Source organism: Spermophilus citellus (assembly GCF_964194105.1).
Source record: "Spermophilus citellus genome assembly, chromosome: 2".
In the NCBI taxonomy this organism is placed as follows: Eukaryota; Metazoa; Chordata; class Mammalia; order Rodentia; family Sciuridae; genus Spermophilus; species Spermophilus citellus.
Genome location: NC_138183.1, coordinates 243,486,565 through 243,510,497, shown reverse-complemented (window position 1 = coordinate 243,510,497; position 23,933 = coordinate 243,486,565). Strand labels below are relative to the sequence as shown.

The 23,933-nt window shown below is 38.5% G+C and overlaps 1 protein-coding gene across 1 annotated transcript; it reads right to left on the bottom strand.

Moving 5' to 3' along the window:
* Positions 1 to 8,199: 8,199 nt before the first annotated feature.
* On the bottom strand, positions 8,200 to 9,153 carry LOC308635017 (olfactory receptor 9I1-like; the record flags this gene model as incomplete). The annotated part of the gene is made up of 1 exon (XM_081269296.1): positions 8,200 to 9,153. The coding sequence occupies one exon, from the start codon at positions 9,151 to 9,153 to the stop codon at positions 8,200 to 8,202; it is 954 nt and encodes a 317-aa protein (XP_081125422.1).
* Between the last annotated feature and the right edge of the window lie 14,780 nt (positions 9,154 to 23,933).

Sequence of the window (23,933 nt, the reverse complement as noted above, 5' to 3'; positions counted from 1 at the left end):
TGGAAAAACTACAGGATGCTTAGACCAAAAAGACAACAAAGGATTAGATGGTAAGTGATTATCAAATGAAACACTAGTTTTACACATGATTATTGCCCAAGTATTTAACTCATTAGCTAACTCATCAATTTGATCCATAGTATATGGAGTAATAATTTTATTGGGAGAAATCCCAAACACCCCCTTTGCTGATTTTATTCCTTTGAGTATTAATTGTCCTACAGCCTCAGGATATCTAGTAAGAATAGTGTTAGGAGAATAAGATAAATGTATCCACAATAATGGACCTTCTTGCCAAAATACTCCTGTAGGAATATTTTTTGTTGGTAGTACAATAAATAATAAAGGCAAACTTATATCAATTTTATCCAAATGAATATTTTCCATATATGTTTCAATGATTTTTAATGCTTTTCTTGCTTCAGGCGTTAACATGCGGGGTGAATTTGGATCTGATGGACCTTTTAGAATATCAAATAAAGGTCCCAACTCTCCTGTTGGTATGCCTAGATAAGGCCTTATCCAATTTATGTCTCCCAATAACTTTTGAAAGTCATTAAGTGATTTGAGTTGATCTACTCGTATTTGAATTTTTGGTGGACGGACCATGGTTGAGGATAATAGAACTCCTAAATAATTAATTGGAAGATTTAATTGTACTTTATCTATTGCTATCTCTATATTATAATTTTTCAATAAGTTTGTAAGTGTGGCATAACATTCTAGCAATGTGTTTTTATCTTTATGTGCTAATAACACATCATCCATATAGTGAAATATTTGTAGTTCAGGATTTTGATTTCTAAGTGGCTGGATTGCTTTATTAACATAGATTTAACACATAGTTGGGCTGTTAGCCATCCCTTGAGGGAGTACTTTCCATTCATATCTCTGATCAGAACCTTCATGATTCAGTGCAGGGATAGTAAATGCAAAATGTGGACTATCCTAGGGATGAATTGGAATTGAAAAGAAACAATCTTTAATATCTATAGCTAAAACATGCCAGGTTTTTGGTAAAGCAGACAATTGGGGAATCCCTGATTGAGCAGGCCCCATAATAACCATCTCATTATTAATGGCTCTTAAATCTTGTAATAATCTCCATTTACCAGATTTCTTTTTAATGACAAAAATGGGAGTATTATGGGGGGATACGGAAGGTTGTATATGTCCTTCCGCTAATTGTTGTCTGACCAAGTCATGGGCTACTTGTATCTTTTCTTTAGTCAGGGGCCACTGAGGAACCCACACTGGTCTTTCTGATTTCCAAGTAATTTTGATTGTCTCAGTGGCCCTTTCTGAAAACCCAATCCATGTCTATTTATTTCTTGATCTATTTGAATAGGTGCTGTCATACCTTGTTCTTGTTCTCTTAATCTTTTTTCTTTCCTAAAGCCTTGTTTAGCCCTAGTAGTGGGCGCGTTAGGATTGATGTTATTTGTTAACGTCAATCCTAATTTCTCTAGGACATCTCGTCCCCATAAATTTACAGGAAGATGATCCAATACATAGGGCTGTATAGTTCCTTCACATCCTTCAGGATCCCTCCAATCTAATACCATAGCACTTCTATGGGGATTTGTTGCCACTCCTAGGCCTCAAAGCGTTTGAGTGGCTTGTTGTAATGGCCAATGTTTTGGCCATTCTTGACGAGATATGATGCTGAGGTCAGCACCTGTGTCCAGCAGCCCATTAAAGTCATGTCCTTGAATATTTAATTTTAGCATTGGGTGAGAATCTAAATTTAAAGACAGTATAGCCCAATCTACACCTGTGGAACCTAATCCCTTGGAACCTCTTTCTACATTACAACTGGAAAATTTATCCTGCAGGCTGGGTATTATTAATAACTGTGCTATTCTATCTCCTGGTGAAATTACTGATATACCTCTTGGAGAACTGGCTATAATTTTTATTTCACCCTCATAATCAGGATCAATTACCCCAGGACTTATCATAAGTCCTTTTAGTGTAGAAGAACTGCGTCCCAATAATAAGCCTACTGTTCCCTCGGGAAGAGGTCCTTTTACTCCTGTGGGAATGATTTGAACTCCCATCTCTGGAGTTAGTACTGCTCTGGCAGAGGTGCAGATGTCCAACCCTGCGCTCCCTCTAGTTTGTCTGATGAGGGATTTAATGGATAATGCGTCCTGGGCACTACCTTGATGGTGCTGCTGGGTTCCTCCATTGCCCCGTATATTTGTGGTTTTGGGTCCTCTAGTCCATTTTTGGCAATGGAGCCTGATACCTTTCTCCATGATATCGTGGGTAAACACTTGGTCCTTGTCTTTTTTTTTTGATAGCGGAATACCCTCTATGGTGGTTTGAGAATGGCATTCATTAGCCCAATGTTTCCCTCTATGGCATCGTGGGCAAATACCCAGTATTCTATTCCTTTGATACCTAGTTTTGTTAAACCCTCCTCTTATGGGGCAACTCCTTTTAAAATGTCCTGTTTGATTACAATTATAGCATGTTTTTGGCCTAGCATCTAAAGCCTGTTGTAGTGCTGCTAAGACTTGCCCTTGTTCATTAATGTCTCCACATAATTTAATATATGTGTTTAAATCTTCATGTCTCCATGGTCTAATGACCTCTCTGCAGCAACGATTTGCTTGGTCATAAGCCAGTTGTTTTATAAATGGCATTGCCTGTTCTGTATTTCCAAATATTCTAGAGGCTGTCTGAATAAGCCTATCTACAAATTCAGCGTAAGGTTCATTAGTTCCTTGTATAACCTTAGATAATTGACCTTGTAAATCTCCATGCCCCTGTAAAGTTTTCCATGCCCTAACTGCATCTACAGCAATTTGTGTGTATACGCCAGGGTCATATTCAATTTGCTGTCTTTGACCCTCATAAGATCCCTTTCCTAATAACATATCTAGGTTTCTTTGAGGGTAACCGGCTTCTGCATTTCGCCTAGCTGTCTCCATGCAAAATTCCTCATTGGCAACCTTCCATAACAAATATTGTCCTCCATTTAGCACACATCGACACATGTTAGCCCAATCTGCTGGTGTCATGTCCAAGTTGGTAACAGATTCGACCATGCTTACCGTGAAGGGAGCTTGCAGCCCATAGGTTGTTACAGCCTCCTTTAATTGCTTTACTGTTTTGAAATCTAAAGCACGGTGAATTTGTTGCCTTCCTGCCTGCTCAAGTACAGGGCATGCTAATCTTTGGGGTCCTGCCTCAGAATTCCGTCCATCAACTACGGGAGTTGAGGGCCGCTCAGCTGTAGATGGAGCTGTTGGCTGAATTACGCCCTCTGGTGATAGAACGGAGTTAGTAGCAGCCTCCTGTTGTAATTCTCCACCTGATGGCTTTTTTTCCTCTAAGCTTTCTTTCTTTAAATTTTCCTCTGTCTGACTAGCTTGAGAGACCTTCTCTTTTGCTTGACCTAGCGTTTTTTTCTACCATAGTTTGGACCTCTAACAATTTACTTAACAGTTTTTTGGTTTGTTTTTTACTAGATTCTAATCTACTATAAAGGTAACGTAACCCAATAAGATAGGATAAAACAAAGCCGAAGCAGAATGAAACAAAAACGGAGCAGAGAATGGTTGTATCAATTTTCTCTTTCTCAGGGCCGAATAACTTCAAACCTTGAGCCAACCATTTTTCCCAGTTCGCTTGAGAAAATTCTAGGGCTAGGGAGCTTGAAATAAAAACAAAATAAATCAAAACAAGAACACATTGTTTTTTGAAATGGTCACCCATTCTGTCGCCTTCCCTCAGGGGCGAGCAATTTTACTCACCTCTAAGTTTCAGGCGTTCCCTGTCCGGGCCACCAATTGCCTCAGTCTGGCTGGGCACAGAATCACGAGCCACTCAAGCAGGAGCAAAACTTTATTTTTGAAAAAGCCGCCAATACTCCGTACGCGCCGGCAAGCCAAAAACTGGTCCACCCACGCGCGCGTCTACCGGAACCGGGGGGCCCGGACCTCCTCCGGAATTCCCTCCTACTATCCTTCCCCAACCAATGGGAACTCTCCAGGAGTCCCGTAACATGAGTCCAGTAGCAAGCCAAGGTGAACAGCAGGAGTCCAATTTCCATATGAATGTAAATCTTAACATAATCATATCATCTCAATGGCTAGCTGGCGTCACCTTACAACCGAAAGTGCCATGCATCATATTATTTGCTTGTGGCTCCTAGCACACAATGTACACATACATCAAAATATCACATGGCTATATATTCATTTACCTTCACTATGGTTTTTCTTTTGTTGGTTAAACTTTTCTTTCCAATTAGGAGTTAGAGTGATCCAATGGATGTTTTGTACATCTTCACTAAGAAGTTGATAATTGATATATTTGTGCAGTTTGCTTTTAAGGGTGAAGACACTGTATTACAATGTAATTAAAATGAAAGATGATTTAAGTAAAAAAAATCATGTTATACAACATAAATATATGTAATCTTTTGTGAGTTGAAAAAAAATAATAAAAAGAAAGACTGGTGAAATTTTAGTAATAGCTTCAGAGCTGGTAAAAGTTATTCAGAAGAAGGATACTTGAATATCACTGTGTTGCTGCCAAGGGAAGTCAGGGAGCTGTGGTTTGATCCAGGCAGACATTAAAAGATATAATATGAAAAATGGGTAGATCTCATGATACATGCTTAGCGTGTGGTGGGGATTCAGGTATTTTTTAGCATTTTTGTTCTAAAATATATGTGTATATTTATTATGTAAATGTTATTACACCTGTATTCATTTTATGTCATATATAAAGGACAGGTGTAATTAAATTTATATAATAAATATCGGGGCAATTACTATCAAACTCTAATAAATGGAATTCTTTCTCTCTTCAGAAGTTCTTGGGTGGTGCTCTCCCTACAAAACCTCCCCTTTGTTGCTGTGTCTTTTCTGTGGTTAATTTAAAACTTTTTCATTTATGTATATGTATCTCTAAAAATATAACCTTTCTTTCTTTCTCTATATGTGAGCATATGAGTGTGTGTGTATGTGTGTGCACCCCACAATTATTTCTATTGTTTTTTTTCATAAGTGTTTTATTTCTTACATGAAGCAAGCCTGAAGAAAGACAGTCCTTGGCTCATAATATGGATTATAAATGTCATCGGGGATTAGTGTTTTTTTTCTTTCTGTCTTCTGCCAGCTACTTATCGATTTCATCTATAAAGTCACCTTATGATCCACAATGACAACCAGTGCTCCAGCCATCAGAGGCATATGACAAGCAAGAAGAATAAAAATCTGAAGGCAAGCAGAGTTTTGTGGGATTACAACAAATCTTTATGAAATTTCTTTACCCATATCCTCATGCTCAAAGACAAGTTTCTCCAGTGTACCTAACTAGGTCACTGAATCACCAGGGTTACCACTTACGTGTATCTTAGGTTTTTAAAGGATAATTTTTAAAAGATCTTTCAAACCCTTTTTTAAAAATTGTTAAACCAGTTAATACTACCCATTTTTCATATCATACCTTTTAATTTCTGATAATTCAAATGAGCATATTTTGGGTTAAAATATACATTTTCTGGGTTTAAATGCACATCATCTCTTCATAGGTTTAAAAATATTTGGATATTCTCTATCTTGCTCAATGTGATTTTCTATCCTGAATTTCTTTCCCATGTTCAGCTTCACAGTGGCCATGAAAATTTTGTATTACCCCGACACAAGTCAGATGCTTACTTCTGAATCAATCAGCTACTGTCTGTGCAATCTTTTGTTTTTGTTTTTTTTTTAATTATTTTATTGTTGATTGTTCAAAACATTACATAGTTCTTAATATACCATATTTCACAGATTGATTCAAGTGGGTTATGAACTCCCATTTTTACCCCGTATACAGATTGCTGTGTCACATCAGTTACATTTCCATTGATTTACAAATTGCCTTTCTGGTGACTGATGTATTCTGCTGTCTATCCCATTCTCCACTGTCCCCCCTCCCCTCCCCTCCCCTCCCCTCCCCTTCTCTTTCCATCCCCTCTACTATAAATCGTTTCTTCCACTTATATAATTTTTCTCCTACTCCTCCTTTCCTCTTATATGTAGTTGTGTATAACCCTGAGGCTCACCTTCCAATTCCATGCAGTTTCCCTTACCTCTCACTTTCCCTCCCGCCTATCATCCCTGTTTAATGTTAATCTTCTTCTCAAGCTCTTCGTCCCTACCCTGACCTTGGTTACTCCCCTTATATCAAAGCAGTCATTTGGCATTTGTTTTTTTAAGGATTGGCTAGCTTCACTTAGCATAATCTGCTCTAATGCCATCCATTTCCCTCCAAATTCTATGATTTTGGGACTGCAAAATGGTGCAGCCAATTTGGAAAGCAGTATGGAGATTTCTTGGAAAGCTGGGAATGGAACCACCATTTGACCCAGCTATTCCCCTTCTCGGTCTATTCCCTAAAGACCTAACAAGAGCATGCTACAGGGACACTGCTATATCGATGTTCATAGCAGCACAATTCACGATAGCAAGATTGTGGAACCAACTTAGAAGCCCTTCAATAGATGAATGGATTAAAAAATGTGGCATTTATACACAATGGAGTATTACTCTGCAATCTTTTGTTTTTATAAAATTATTGTTCTCAAGAACAAGCAGAAGGAGTTACACCTCATAAAATCAATGGTAGATGGGTTTGTTGAGCACAAAACAATATGTTCAATGACAAAGACATTCTTTGGTTATCTTTGACTATGAAATGTGTAAATGAACGCCTCTTCCCAGTTAAGCATAGCAGCTTGCTTTATTTCTTGTGCAAAGATTGAGTCATTCATCTTCCTCAGTGCCTTGCCTTTCACCATTTTTGGTTCATAATCTTCTTCACTTTTTTCAATGGCTATGGAATTGTTGCAAATGCCCAGAGTTAACATCAAAAAGTGAAGGAAATGGAAAGGAAGAGAAAAATCTAAATTGAATACCAGATTTATTCTAGGAGATTTCTTATTTATCAGCTTCTTTCATGTTTACAGTATCTTCTTGTATTTGGAATTGTTATACTCACAATGAATTTCAGGGACATTAGAGTCAATGATTTGGGATTTAGTTTGAAGTCTGAATCCGCCCTTGTCTACTGCTGTATTCTAAGTATTTTTGAATCCTAGGAAAGTGTTTACTTAATTGAAAAATGGGAGTTTTATATTTAGTCATGTCTCCCCACTTGCCTTATAGAGTTGCCATAAAACTCAAATCAAATTATGCATGTCACATAAAAAAAAATTCCTTCAAAAGCCATCATTGAGAGCTCATGAGATCTGGACTTTGGACTTAGAAATGAAGGAAACAAAGACTGTGTTCTCAAGGGCTTTGCAGCCTGGTGCAGAAGAATGGTTATTTCCCCTCTCACCAGATCTTTGTTAGTTCAACTGTCTTCTGAATCCCTCACGAGCTTTCCAACAGTGTTGGCCCTAGAAATAGGATGCTTGCAAATGAGATCTGTTCATGAGGTAGGCGATGCAGTGGAGGAAAGGCATCACACCATCCGTCAGAAGGGACAGCTGGCCCTCGAGAAGACCCAGGGGCGCTATAACCAGTGCCACTAAGTGGCTTACTTCTTCCTGAGATCTCAGCATAGCACTGAGGCAGGAACCACAGAGCCAGTGAGTCTCCAGCTTGCAAGGCCGTTTGCAAATCCCACCATGGCCTGAGCAGGGAGGAAGACACACTAAGGGGCAAGACACTCTCAAGGTGAAAAGCGAGGTCTGTATCAAAAGGAACTCCTTCCCTGGGCCAGTTAGAGTCTGGGTTCTGTTTTCTACAGCACTCCTGGTAATTGACGTGATCGTTTATTTATGTACTAAAAGGTCTTTACCAATTAGCATGATTCACAGGAGTCCCCAGATATCATCTTTGTCATGAAGAACATGATAAATATTGAGGGGGGCCAAAAGAAGAGGGAAAGAGCGCCAAGCACTGGTGTGTGAAATAAAACCAAGACCCCGTGAACTTCAGGATGTCTAATGACATCAGAGAGAGGGAGGGCTGCCAAGTGCCGAGGAAGGAGCTGGAAGTGGGAGAGGGGGAGGAGAAGGAAAAACTGTGGAATTGCTGGCTACAAACTTCACAGCTTTTGCAGTTTTTCTCATGTTCCTGGTGGCCCTGGTCTGCCTTGTCTCCATTCATGCCTATAGGGTGCATGTAGTGCTGGAACCTGTTGGATATGTAGCCGTGGTAACAAAATTACCTAAGATAAGAAGTCCTCTCATTTCCACCTACCCCTCTGGGACACCTGGACTCTACCAGTGACCTTTTTGAAGGCAGCTTTCACATCCTTGTTCCTCAGGCTGTAGATCAGAGGGTTCAGCATGGGGATGACCACAGTGTAGAAGACAGACACCACTTTGTCTTCCTCCAGGGATTTTCCTGAGCCGCTTCGTATATACATGAAGATGAGGGTCCCAAAGAAAAGGGCCACAGCGGTGAGGTGGGAGGCGCATGTGGACAAAGTCTTGGCCCTGCCCCCTGAAGACTTCACCCTAAAAACGGCCTTGATGATGAGCAGGTAGGAAATGAGGATGACCAAGGCATTGGCCAAAATCACAAAGTTGCCAAAGAAGACAATGATAATCTCAATGATTTTTGTGTCACTGCAGGCAAGCTTCAGCAGGGGCGGGAGGTCACAGAAGAAGAAGTTGATCCGGTTGTCCTCACAGAAGGAGAGGGAGAAGGTGCATGTGGTTCTCAGGATGGCCCCAGACATCCCACAGACATAGGCTCCCAGCACCAATCTCCAGCAGATTCTGGGATCCATGGCCATAGCATAGAGCAGAGGGTTGCTAATAGCAACATAGCGGTCATAGGCCATCACTGCCAGCAGGAAACACTCTGTACCTGCACAGATGGTGAAGAAGAAGAACTGGGCAGCACAGCGGCCATAGGAGATGACCATTTTACCTGTGGTCAGCGTGGCCAGGATCTGAGGAGTGATGACAGAGCTGTAGCAGGCATCTAGCAGGGAGAGGTGGCTCAGGAAGAAGTACATTGGGGTGTGGAGCTGGCCATCCACTCGGATGAGAACCACCATCCCCAGATTCCCCAGAAGGGTGACAAAATAGAAACCGAGAAAGACCAGGAAGAGGGGCATCTCCAAGTTGGGGTGGTCAGTAAAGCCTGTGAGAATAAACTCGGCCGCTGTAGTGAGATTATTCTTGGCCATGGATTCAGCGTAGACTGTTGGTCTGAGGATGAGAATGGAGTAACAGGAATTGTTAGAATCAAGGAACAGAATATCTTTCTCTATGGTCGAAGATGAGTTGATAATTCTGGATTTATGTACAGAGTTGTTTTTCTGAAATCCTGAACCTGGCTGATTCTTCTTGAATTTCTCCTGCATTGTATGGAGCTGAAACTTAAGCTGGTGTTTCTGATTGAAATTAATTCTGCTTCCCATTGGGGATTTCTGTGAAGATAGAAGAGACAAGATTCTCAGGTTTGGAGAGGAGAAAGAGGACATCTATTCTAATCCCTCCCAGGGCTGGAGTCCCTCTTCTGCACACCCCACGTGGTCAGGCTCCGTGAGCCTCCATCCTCAGACAGCTCCACCTGTAATTCTCTGTTTGGACCTATATTCTCCCTTTCTGTTCCCTCTACGCACTGACCTTAATTTATCCCTTCCAGACACACAACGATTTTAATCCCTTCTTACTAAGAAATCTGTTCAGAAGGTAGGAGATGATAATTTGCTACTCATGGTAAATAAGTTGATTATTTTTCTTCTTACTATATGATTATTCAGGCAGGCAGTCAAAAATTACCTGGTCAATTAGTACTAGGCAGTATCTAAAAATTTTTCTCCCCTTTAATCTTTACCACTCTAGCTCAGAGGTCACCACCTTTAACATATTGTTTTAAATTTTTTTCATTATTTATATCATGATCCTAAATAATACGTTCAAACCCATGGTCTTGCTATCTTTTAATTATGTGACTTTGACCAAGCTACTGGATCCTTTTGAGCTTTAATTTTTTTTATCCATAACATGGAGGAAAGTATGCTTATCTCATAGGGTTATTTTGAGTATTAATTAGTTAATGCATGTGGGCAGAGAGAAGAGCTCAGCACAGAGAAAGAGTTATTATTGTTGCTGTTCTTATCTTCCATCTTAGTATCTACTAAATTGCAATTCTGAAAGATTATATTTTCTTTTTTTTTCAAAGTCTATTTATTTAAGTATTAATCACATCTAAAAAGCACCTTCAGAGTAACGTATAATTGATATTTGGCTAAACAACTGGGCACCATAGCCTGGCCAAGTTCACATGAAAGTTATCCATTAACCTCTTGGAAAGGTATTTGGCACTAGGTAGATTTTTCCACACTCTAAGAAGAATACAAACATGCCTGCTTAACTGAGTCTGTTTACTGGTTTTCTCAGACTGTAACATTTCCACCTTTACTTCTTTTTTCCTTCTGCTTTCCACATATATATTTTTTCCCCTAAAAGGCAGAATCTTTTGTAAGGAGAGGATTCAATACTAGTAAAGGGTCCCCAATTGACCCCTACCATGCTGGCTTATGAAACCATGAGTCTGTAAAGGATCATTATAACCATACTGAGTCTCTTTGAGTCTAACAGGTGATCCCCCAGAGACAATGGAGTCCACAGAATCATGGCAGAGCAGGGAGAGCTGGACAGGAACGTCACACTCTTATCCTGTCACTCTGAATCTACCCTCTCCTTAGGATAAGCTGCTCAAATTTTTCTAGGGAAGCTGCAGATGACAATATTTACTTAGATCTGGAGAAATAAGTTCAGTAGGAACAAAATCATGTGGAACTATTTAAGCTTCTTTTTCAGTGAGATGAACTATCCAACCTCATGCTTCTGAGGCCAGAATGCAACCTCTGTGGTCCTGACTCTTGAGATCCTTGAGTTATCCAGGTGAATCTTCCATGATGAATTTTCCAGATTAATTTTTTATTTATTTATTTATTTTATTGGTTGTTCACAACATTACAAAGCTCTTGACATATCATATTTCATACATTAGATTGAAGTGGGTTATGAACCCCCAATTTTACCCCAAATGCAGATTGCAGAATCACGTCGGTTACACATCCACAATTTTACATAATGCCCTATTAGTAATTGTTGTATTCTGCTACCTTTCCTATCCCCTACTATCCCCCCTCCCCTCCCCTCCCATCTTCTCTCTCTACCCCATCTACTGTAATTCATTTCTCTCCTTGTTTATTGAAAGATTATATTTTCTTCACAAAAACTTGTGAAGTTTTTATTGTGTCTCTAAATAATATATTTATTTATGTGTGTGTATGTGTGTGCAACTTTAATAATCAACTGAGTTGGACTGTAAAATGAAGAAATCATTCATTCCTCTATTCTTTCTTCTCTCCTGTTTCCACCACATTTTTTTAAAACTTTGATCTTTTAACCTATTCATGTGACAATGATCATGATCCCAATTAGTTCTTCTATACTTTTCTATGGCTGATTATGACAATACTAAGAGGCATTTATCTATTATGATTACATGCTTGCCATGCATTAAAAGACTAAATGGCATGATATGATTTGTAGAGGAAGCAATGTCACTACACTTCTGCTTCAGGACAAGCTTTAAAATATCAGGTGAAATGAAGGTTCTTTTTTTTAATTATATTCTTTATTTTTTTCCCATTTTTTTTGAATTATATTCTTTATAATGTTCTTTTCTTTATATTTGACCAGATGCTCAAAATAAGTTTTCTTTATATTTGAGTTATGGGAAGTTTTGCATTCCCTGTAATCTCCTGTTGCCACCCAGTACAGATCGGGGTCACATCAGAGTTTGTGTGCTTGCTGCTGGCCACTTTCCAAGTCCATCCAGGATCCCCATTAAAGTGCCTAAAGTCCAAGTAATGCTCAGGATCTTTGCCTGGAAATCAGGATTCATATCTTCCTCCTTCAGAGGTATCTGTTCTCTTAGAATCTTTGTCATACAGTGTTTTATTCATTCTTGGTAACAATCCTACTGGATAAGGGACATTATTCTTGTTTGTGGATGAGAAAGACACTGGCCATGTAAATCAATCTGCTGACCTCACATGTGGAGGGGTAGGGTCCTCATCCAAGACTCCTGATCCCTTTATCCCACTCTATTCTGCTTGAACTACTAGTCTGGTCTCCTAGTACCACATCCTCCACCCTCTTAGGTTGGCATCTGCTAATTAAGAATTTTTGAATCTATAACCATACCAATTAATATCAAAGTTAGATTGTTAATGAATTCTTTTCTGTCAGCATAGTTGGAATTTGAGTTGAAATAGCAACATGGAATTGCTGTTTTTGATAACATCTAAAATCCACAAAAAACTATCCGACATAATATCTCCTTTTACTTTATGGATACATTGTTAAACCCATAATCATCTGTCATTGCCTTCACATCCCTGTGAAACTGACATGATTGATACTGTTATTATTTTGGTGAAGAGAAAACTGATGCCCAGAGAGGTTAAAGACTTCTTCAAAAGTCAAGGAGTGAGTTGTCTGCAGAACTGGGAAGAGCAGGCAGGTCTTCTGGTATCTTTTGGAGTGCTGTTGTACTTCCCTTTCACCTAAGATCCGATTCCACTGGGACCTTCCAGGCATAGGTTCTGAACTTGTGATGAGATCCCAGATAAACCTGAGCATCTATACAATCATCATAGCTTCACTAATTGCCTGTAGAGAGGCAAGCTGCATGCACTTTCATGGAGGAGATAAGTGGAAGCTTCTTTTGAGTCCAAAGCCTAGGCATCCTCTAATCAAAGGTCATTAGTGTGAGGCAGCACTAGGATTGAGCCCAGAATATATGGAGGCAACAGCTCCCTGAACCCAGAGTAGCATATGAAAGGGAAATCATAGGTTTGTTAGTGAACACCTAAAGAAAACCGAGGGACACTGATGGATTAGAATTATACCTATAATGTGTTTTGAAATGCATTGTAGAATTGGAGGGCACAGGGTAGGAGAGATTTCTTATCCAGAAGAAACCCAAGGTGGTCCATAAACCTTGTACTTACTTTGACTTGCAATCCTCTCTTGAATTCTTCCTTTGCTTGCTTCCAAAGTTGTAGTCCCTTGGGGACAGAGAAGAAGCTCAATGAATTAAATCCTGACTCTACAGGAGTCAACATCTCAAAATATTATTATATATTTACCAAGCTCTTGCTTTGAGTCAGGTAGATAAACTCACTTTGAAGGCTTTATTTCCTTTCAAATTCACAATAACATCATGACATAAGAGTATTTATAGTTAGTCCAGTGAGGAAACTAAGGCTTAAAATCATTAAGTATTTTGCCTGAGGTTTCATAGATAGAAAAAAATATTTAGAGTCTACCTCAGTCCCTTGACTCAGTTAAAAGAATAAGATGTGCTACTTTTCCAAAAAGTGGCAGCCATTTATGGAGCATTTGCTTTATAGCAATCTTGTTAGTACACATTCTACACATAATCTTACACAACACTTGCGACCCCATGAAATAGGTATTATTTTGTCCTGGAGGAAAAGAAGTGTGTGAGTAGTTAAGTAATTTGCCCAAGTAGTTAAGTAGCTAAGTAGTTAAGTAACAGGGAGAAAACCTGAAGTCTCACCCAGGTCTATCTTATTCCAAAGCCAGAGTTTGAATACATAGTTAGTTCCTCTCCCAGAACAGGTACATGAAATATAGTAAGTTATAGGGAAATCTTTTGCTCTAAGCTCTGCTTTCTATTATCAATCCCCCATAAAACTGTTTATATTTTCTAAAATTTACCTACAACACATAAATCCAGAAAGATTAGAGCTGTAGACTTAGAAAATATTAATCCAGTCTTACTTGTGTATTTTATACAAGAGCTGAAATCCCATGCCAGATACGGTCCCAAGAGATGACAAATTCTGATGACAGAGCCCAGGTTTTCTGCCCAGCTTCACCTTTCTCCATGTGTGTGGACTTTGCTTCAAAGCCAGTATTTTCCCAGGGTGTCTAGGGTGATAATTTCATCTTTATTACCTGCTTTAATAATCCAGTTGGATTTTTCTTGGTTTAGGATTAAAACTAATCTAAGTTATATAGTTTAAGAATTTTGCTCAGATAAATTAACGTAACTGCCCAATGTTGGGTTTCCTTCTTACTAAGCAAACCAGTGGGTATTTAAAATGCTTTGGAAGTGGTTTTCTGGAAGAGATGCCGTGAGCCCAGAGGTTTCTGATGGATCATGAATCAGCACCTGGGACACCCGAGGGCTCCTGGGGGAAACCAGCCCTGACAAGGAGAATGCACTTCCACAGAGCTCATTATCGCATCTTCTCCATGCATCTTAGAGGATAAAGATGCAAATCTTTTGGGATTTCATGGCAACTCCTTGTTAGTCTCAAAGCTCAAGTGCGGCTTCTGCAGGGCAGGACCTGGTTCTTTTCATTACTGATCCTTGTGTTCTGCTCTCCTGCAATGAGCGCTCTCAGGACTGGAACTCAGATGGGGATTGTGGTGGTGTTCTCTCTACATTGCACCCATCCTTGGTCCTACTGTCAGGTCCTATCTTAGAAGGTGAATCCTCACTGCTCTGGGTTTCATAAGGAAGAATGCTTATTGGTCGGCAGGGAATGAGGTGTCCACTCACTTCATTTGCATCTACCTTGGGGAGCTTGTTAGCTCACCTTCCTGGGAGATTCGTTTCCAGGATTCCATTGTCCACTCTCTGGATATTCCAGTTCTCATGGTATTGATCCTGTGGCGTTCTTGTCTCCATAGTTCCATGCACTTCTCTTTAGTAACTTGCCTCAGGTGGGCTTTGGTCAGTCCTCTGCAGTCACTCCCAGGTCATGACTGGGTTCCTCCGAAGGGACACAATCTTCCTGATCATGCAGATGCTGCTCAGATGGTCTCTGGAAACTCTCACCATGTGGAAAAAGTCTTGCTGGCTTCAGTGACCTGTGATCACCATGCAGTGGTGTGCCAACAGTCATCAATCTCCATCACAGCCAAAGCTCTGTGCCCTTGAGCAATGGTGGCTGCCATTTCTGTACGACAGAGCTCACCAACAGAAAATCATAAGACTCAAGAGAGCAGATCCTGAGTCGTGAATTGTGAAATTATGTAAAAGCATGCTCTTTGTTTAACCTGAAAAATCCTTCATACTTACTGATTTTACCTATAACTAAAATGATTTTAACCCTTCACAATGAATGAGACATGACAACAACTATCGTGAATTAGCACAGGGTGCAGGCCATGTGAATATCATACACATTCTCCTGTTTTTAACTTCAAAATGCTGTATAAAATCTATCACAACAATGTGACTGTGTTCAATAGCACTGAACAGCACACCTAAAATGGTTCACGTGGTAAGCTTTTTATTGTGTTTATTTTACCATAATCAAAATAAACCAATGAAACACACATAAAAAAATTTTATTTGAATTCATAACAACTCAGATTTTTGATACAGGAAAGTTCTGAGGACCAGATATTCAAAATCAGTATCATTGAGCTGAAAAAAGGAAGAGGGCGATGCTCCTTCCAGAAGTCCTGGGACAAATTGCTCCTTGTCACCTTCATCTTGAGGTGGCCACCAGCACTCCTTAGCTTATGTTTGGGTGAATCCTGATCTGTCCCCACTGCCACCTTGCTTTCCTCACTTTGCCTTCTTCAACTTCCATTCTACTCTCTCTTTTTAAATGCTATGAAATTCACAAAACCTACAGTTTACTCCCTTTGAATGTACAATGTGATGACATGTAGCCATTCACCCTGAGGTGCAGCTTCCTCTGTCTAATGAATTCCAAACATTTTCATTAACAACGCGATGGACACAGTTACGCATTTAAACACATCAGGTTGTAACTCTCCTGCCCCCTGCCCTCTGTCCAAGGTGATCACTTTTGTGTGGATTCATCCATTCAGAGCACTTTGTATTAAAAACAATCATAAAATAGGTGATATTTTTGTCTAATTTCACTGGTTATGGTTTCAAGGCTCATCCCAACTGCAGCATTTATTGGTACTCATTTCCTTTATGATTGCATAATATTCCATTGCATGGATAGACCACATTTGTTTATTCATTCCTCAAATGATTAGATTTGCTTATACTTTTCAGCAAGTGTGAATAATCCTGTTATGACCATCATGCACAAATAAATTTGTGTACCTAATTTCAAAACTATTGAGGACATAATTAGGGGCTGAATGGTTGAGTCATACAGTAATTTAATTTTTTGAGGAACTGCCAAACTGTTTTCCACAGAAGCTGCACCATTGTACACCCCTATTAGCAATGCATGAGTTTCTCATTTATCCACATTTTTAACAACTCATGTGCCTCATTTTTTAATGAATCATTCTAGTAATTATAAAGTACTATTTCATTGGGGTTTTGATTTAAAATTCTATAGCAACTAAGGATGTAGCTTATTGGACATGAGCATATATTCTCTTTCTCTCTCTCTTTTCTTTTTTTTTCTGTGTGTGTGTGTATGTGTGTGTGTGTGTGTGTGCCCGAATGTGCACTGTGGGCTCTGGCATGCTAGACAGGTACTGTACTGAGCTCCATCCCCAGCCTGTCCATCTGTGTCTATTCTTTAAAGAAATATTGATTCAAGTCTTTTATCCATTTTTAATTGGGTGGAAGTTTTGTTGTTACTTTGTGGTGGTTCTTTATATATTGTAGACATTAATACCTTTCAGACATAAGATTTGTAAACAGTTTCCTTATTTTGTAGGCTGTCTTTGCAATGCTTGATGCCCACTGATGAACAAAAGTTCAAGTTTTGATAAAGTTCAAGATAACAGTTGTTGGTTTTTTTGGTTCTTATTCTTTTTAAAAAAAATGTTTTATCAGGGAATTATAGTTGTATAACAGTGGGACTCATTTGGATGCACTCATAAATGCATGTAACACAGTTTGCTCCATTTTATTCCCAGTACTTCCTCTCTTCCCTCCCCCCCAAATTGTCTTTCTTCACTCTATTTATCTTCCTTCTGTTTATTTCTTTTAGATTGATGCATTAGAGTTGTATGTAAAAATTAGAATGCATGGTGATATCTCCGTACATGCACACGGCATAATTTGATCAACTTCATTCTCGTTCTTACCCTTTTCCTCCCCTTTTTCTCCCTTTGCTTTGTATTCTCTATGATTTTATGACTTTGGGAATACAATTACCTTTTCTTTTTATTACATTTTTTAATATGTTGTTTTTATATGTACATGGCAATAGAGTGTATTTTGACATATTGTACACACATGGAGTATAACTTATTCTAATTAGGATCCTATTCTTGTGGTTGTGCGTGATGTGGAGTTACCCTGGTCATGTGTTCGTATACAGGATAGGAGAGTTATGTGCAATTAATTCTACTGCCCTTCCTACTCCTCTCTGGCTTCCCTTCCCTCCATTCCCCTTTTTCTAATCCAATGGACTTCTATTCTTCCCCTCCTTGTTGAGGGTTAGCATCCACATATCAGAGAGGACATTTTGACTTTGATTTGGGGGACTGGCTTATTTTACTCAGCATGATATTCTCCAGTTCTGTCCATTTACCAGCAAATGCCGTAATTTCATTCTTTATGGCTGATTAATATTCCATTGTGTACATATACCACATTTTCTTTATTAATTCATGTGTTGAATGGCACCTAGGTTGGTTCAATAGCTTAGCTATTGTGAATTGAACTGCTATATACATTGATGTGGCTGTGTCACTGTAGTATGCTGATTTTAAGTCCTTTGGGTATAAACCAAGGAGTGGGATAACTGGGTTCAATGGTGTTTCCATCCCAAATTTTCTGAGGAAACTCCATACTGCTTTCCAAAGTGGTTGCACCAACTTGCCATGCCATCAGCAATGTGTGAGTGTACATTTTCTCCTACATCGTAGCCAACATCAATAATACAATGTTACTTGTATTACTGATAATTGCCATTCTGACTGGAGTGAGATGAAATCTCAGTGTAGTTTTAAATTGGATTTCTCTAATTGTTAGAGGTGTTGAACATTTTTTTTCATGTATTTGTTGACCATTCATATAATTACCTGTTTAACCACTTGGTATATTTATAAGCATTTCTCCATCCCATTTGTTGAAGTGCTCACCTCCAGCAAGTAAATATGGATTTCTACACATTCCGAGATCTATTAAACTTTTCTGCTTAAAACAAACTGCCCTCCCAAAGCTGAATCTATGATAAAATAGATAAGAATATGCAGTGGAGCTTTAGCAATATGACATTGCTATGACAGTCCTTCTCTGAACACTTAGCGATACTACATCTCCAGTAGTAGAGGTTATTGTTAATAACATTGTTGAGGTTTCTTATCATTTTATGTTATATCCTAGAAACCTTTAATAAATCCAAAATTATGAATTTTACCCGTGGTTTCTTCTAACAGTTTTGTGATTTTTAACTCTTTTATTTCAGTCCCTGATGTATTTTTTAGTTGATGTGATATTTCCACTTGTCCTAATGCTATTTGTTGATGAGAATGTTTTTCTCCGTTGTGTACACTTTTCACCCTTGTCAAAATTCAATTGACCATGGTCATAGGATGTTTCATGACTCTTAATTCCATTCCCATGGGTTCACATAAGTCAGTGCCACACTGCAATGACTCTGGTGGTTGAGGGATACATTTTAATTTTGGAATATGTGTGTAGTCCTACTTTGTTTCTGTAAGATTATTTTGGCTGTTGAGCATGTTTGAAATTCAATATGACATTTATATTGGCTTTTTTTCTGGAAAGAAGCCATTAGGACCTTGGTAGGGATTTCATTAAATCTATAGATACCTTCAGAAAGTGTTGCCATTTAAAATACTAACTCTTTCTGAGTGCCATGGCACATACCTATAATCCCAGCAGCTCAGGAGACTGAGACAGGAGGATCACAAGTTCAAAGCCAGCCTCAGCAATGGCAAGATACTAAACAACTCAGTGAGATTCTGTCTCTAAATAAAATACAAAATAGAGCTGGGGATGTGGCTCAGTGGTTGAGTGCCCTTGAATTCAATCCCAAGTACCAAAAAAAACCTAACTCTTAAAACCCATGAAAATTTAATTTTTCAGCAAGATATAAGTGTGTAACTTTTTGATTATATTCATTTCTTGATATTTGATTGATTTAGATGCTGCTATAAATGGGTTTATTTTCTAAATTTTCTTCTAAGATGACTTATTGCCAGCATATAGGAATGCCATTGAAATATGTTTGATAATCTTAAATCCTGTAACTTTACTGATTAAGTCTATTAGGTAATATTTTTTGATACATACTTTTAGATTGTTGGTATATAAGATCATCTCATAAGAGGGTAGACATAGCTTTTCTTCTTTCCAATTTGGTATCTTTTATTTTTCTTGCCTATTGATCCAGCTTGAACTTCTGGTACAATTTAGAACATAAGTAATGAAAGCAGGAATACTTGCATCTGATATTTTGAAGAAATCTTCAGCCTTTCACTTTGGATTAGGATCTTAGCTGTGGTTTGTATCTGTTCTTTACAGTTTATGGACATCCACTTCGGTTCCTGGTTTTCTGAGTTGTTTTGTTGTTGTTGTTTTGTTTTGTTTTGTTTTTTTGTTTTTGTTTGTGAAATAAATAAAACTTTGGCAATTGCTTACTCGGGATTCCAGGAATGATCTTGTTATTCCCTTCATTATATTAATTGGTTTATTACATGGCTTGATTTTTGTATATTAAAACACCTTCACATTCTTGGAATTAGAAGTTCTCCTTCATGATTTATAGTTATGTAAATTTACGATGGATTTCTACTGTGGTTTTTAACATTTCTTCACTATAATAAATCGATGCATTGGTCTATAGTTTTATTTCACTAATATTTTTGTCTAGGTTTATTATGAGGTTATGTTGACTTCACAGAATGAGTGAGGCAGTGTTTCATATATATATACACATATATATGTATATATGAAATGAAACTTATTTTCAAACAACAGAAATTCATAGAAATGAAGAGTTAGATCAACTTGATTTGTAATCAACACAACTTAAAACAGCACTAATGTTAACTAGGGAATGCAAAAACCAATAAGTATAACAGTATGAATGCACCTTGTTTACTTTAAATTAATTGAATGAACCAAAGATGGCATATCCTGAGAGTCTAGTCAAGAACATTCTTGCAAAGGCAAAACCAAATAGAAAAAGTTGATGATGTTTGCTATGACAATAGGTGGGAATTACACTGATTCTAGTGATTAATAAAATTTATCATGGGTAATTGTGGTAGCGGTTGCATGAATGTACAATTGAAGAAAATTTTAAAGTTCTCCACTAAAAAGAATGCATATTGGTCTTTCAATTATATATTGAAAATTGAAATGAGAAATAGCAGATCATACAATTACATGTGTGCACACTTAAAATATCCATCTTAATCCCACGGGTAGTTTAACTGTTTCTTTCTGTAAAAAAGTGAGATGTAGTAATTGGAGGACATCCCAGGAGAGCTCTGTGTATGCAGTGTTCCCTGATGAGGTCTGACATAATTCCAGGTGTTTATTTTAGAGGGAGAGGATGGCATGCAGTGCCACTGTGATCATTATTAATTCATCTGGGTATTATCATCTGTTAGTGCAGGAAGTTTTTCTTCCAACTCAAATGTTTGCTGTGACTACACAACCATGGTCCAGAAGACTACCCCAAGATTAAAATTATATTGATTGACTTTGAAATCATAACCACTAACCAGGTTGTTTTGATATTTTATTATTTGCTAACATACTACTGTGGATGATGTAGGAGACATAATATTATAATGTTTCTTTACAAATTAGGAAGAGTTGAGTCCTCCACAGGCACAGGAAGAATGGATGGTATATTCAGGACCCAAATGCTTACTAGTCTTTCCTCTATGTGTCCCAGCCTTAGAGACCTCAGAATCCTTTGACAATTAGCTGCAGGAGAGCTGCTCCAACAATATGTTTTTCTATGGAAGAACTTCTGGTTTCAAACTCTCTGCTCAGGACTATCATTTGTTTTTCAAGAAGAAAACTATGCTCCTATATTCAATATGTACTTATGGTGAAGAGTGTAATTCATTTTAAAATAGTGGGGCAGCTGGACCTTCTATGAGTTACATGAGCACAGAAGTGGGGTTCTAAGAATTTTTCTAAACACTGAAGGGAAGCTACAATGTAACTATTAAAAGTTAATCAGGAAAGAGTTTAGCACTATTTATAAAACGTAATCTTGTGACTTACTAAAATATTTTTTAAAGTATAGATTGCCGCAGTCTTGGCTTGGCACAGAATCATGAGCCACCACACAGCTTTGTAGATTCAAACAGCAATTCTTTATTCCCGAACTCACACCGGCACTCTACACACGTTCAGGGGAAAATCCCAGTTCTGCCCCCCATTCACCTACTCCAAGAGGCTTTTTTCCCAAAATCCTTTCTGAATCTCACGAGAACTCAACGGGAACAAGCAGCAGGAACACCCTAATCCCAGCAGCAATAATCTTCAACCTCCAACTTCCCTAAAACCCCTATTGTCTTAGACTGGGAACGCCTTAAACCCAAGGACCGGGATACTTCCTCATACCTGATCAGCTCTAAACCCGGATCCGCCTTGGTCCTTGAGCAAGGTCACTTTACATGCAATGTCAACAGCGAAATCCATTTAACATGGGGTACGCTAGCAAGGAAATTTCGATGCGTCATTCCTACTTGGCAATGGCCCTCAGCAATAGATGAAACATAGAATGGATATTTGGTAATTTCTAGTTGTTCACTACCTGGTGGTCTTTCATTAGAGATTAAAGAGCACAAAGAGAGAGTGCAGTAACCCTTCTTTAATCAGAAAGGGACCTAATGAATTAATAAGATCCAAACTTCATTTTAACATTTTGCACATACTCTCCTGATCTCATTCCTATTATTACTAGCATATTTGCAATTATCAATAGTCATGTAGCTAAACTTAAGGTTTTTGATTGAAATTTCACTGAGTTTAAATATTGAAGCTTGAATTTTCCTCAATCTACCTGCAGAATTGTAGCATATCACTTAACTTCACAAATTATGAGCTATCTTAATGATGAATAAAAATAATAATACCTACCTATACAGGGACATCAAGTTTCTATCAATGTTGTAGAACACTCAATGTTAAAAGTGTTACGTACGTTAAGGTAGGGGCAAACATAAAGCCCTTGTGGGCTGGACTTGTGAAATGGCATAGTCAAGGAATAGGATGAGAATAATAGGGAACAGCAGAGAATGGGTGAGCTTCCAAATTCCTCAAATTAAAATCCTGGTCCTAGTCTTCAACAAATGAAAATTTTTAAACTTGGAACTTTCCTGCCACATATATCTGCAGGCTAAAGGTAACCTGTTTCAAAAAAAATTAATAAAGAAATTGAACAAAAGGAAGGCTCACATGGAATGCCCGGAGCCTTCAATCCTATGAACAGAATGTGCACAGAGGGTACATAAAATCTCATTGACTTAGTGGACTAGTGAGACAAAGCAACTTGAGTGAGGTTTTCAGACAGCTAGCCTCCCTAAGTCTGAAGCCCCCATGTTGGCACCCACCTTTCCCAAATCACAGAAAGATGAAAAATCCATCCTAGAAATAATAGCACAGAGAGCACTTTTCAGGTTTTGCTAAACACTCAGAATTTACACATCTTTAATGTATTGTTTCGATTTTCACAGTAGCACCTTGAGGTTAGGTCACTACTGCTGTGACCTGTGTAGTATCAACAAAGGATTCTTGAGTAGGGATGATGGGAGATGAAGAAAAAACACAGAGACAAAGAAGACACATAAATAATCACTAAAACCTGGGTCCATGTGGGAAAACTGTACTCTGATATAGGAGCAATAACTCAGAACTAGCTCAGCAAGTTTATTATATAAGGTCTCATAATCAGGAAGTTAAATTATAGGGGCATTGTAAATTGTTCAAGGCTTGTAAGTACTCAGAGGCTTCTTTGTTCATATAAAAGTTACAGAGCAGAGCAGCAGCTACCCTACTGTTGCAGTGCTAAGAACATTCTGCCATTATCCTCCTGTACCCAGGACACCCATTGTCCTGGGACATCTGGTAACTGTTAGCATCAGAGCCAAGAATTAAAGCCAATAACATCCTCACCTTTGACAAGGAATGTTTCCCAGGCTTGGCTTTGCCAACACCACAGAATCAGCTGATGGCTGGGGCTCATCCACTCTCACACACTACCATCTTAATTTTGCAGATAAAGAAAATCTTGTTCAGGAAAGTTAGGTTATAGCAGTGATTCTTAGCTTGTAGATATAGGGTTGATGTGCACCTCTGCCCAGAGACCAGCCCTGCACTGATGCTGTGTCCTTCCCCACAAGAACTGCCTCCATGGTCCCTGTTATCTCACCGCGTCCACCATGCATACATCTCAGGAGACTGCTGCAAAATCCCAAACACTGAGCTTGGACCAATGGAGACAGTGTGTAATTGTAAATTGCAACTCACTTTAAGTTTAGTTTAGACCATTGAAATGATAACCATTATGTATGGGACCAAAGCTTTCCAATTAATACTTCTAGAAACACACATACATTACCCAACCTCTGATGTCACACAATCTAAATGAAATTAACAACTCTCCAACTTCATAAATGTATTGAGAAATCAGGGAATAGAGATATAGTGTCCAGAATCCAGTCAAGTTCCTGGCATATGAGCTACAAAGAAGAGATCTTTGACTTCACCAAGAAAGGAAAACAGGAACTGATTGATTCATTAATTCCAACACTGTCATATATCATCTACTAAATTTTTGAAATCTCAGCTCATACTCAGCTGATGAACATGGTCCACATAGACTCCTCATTCAACATTCTGGAATCGTATAGATAATTAATACACTAAATTATATGGTTAGGTTCATGTTCTACTTATGAGAAATTTGAAGTACATAGTGTGGCTACAGTAATAAAGTAATGCACATGGTACATAAAC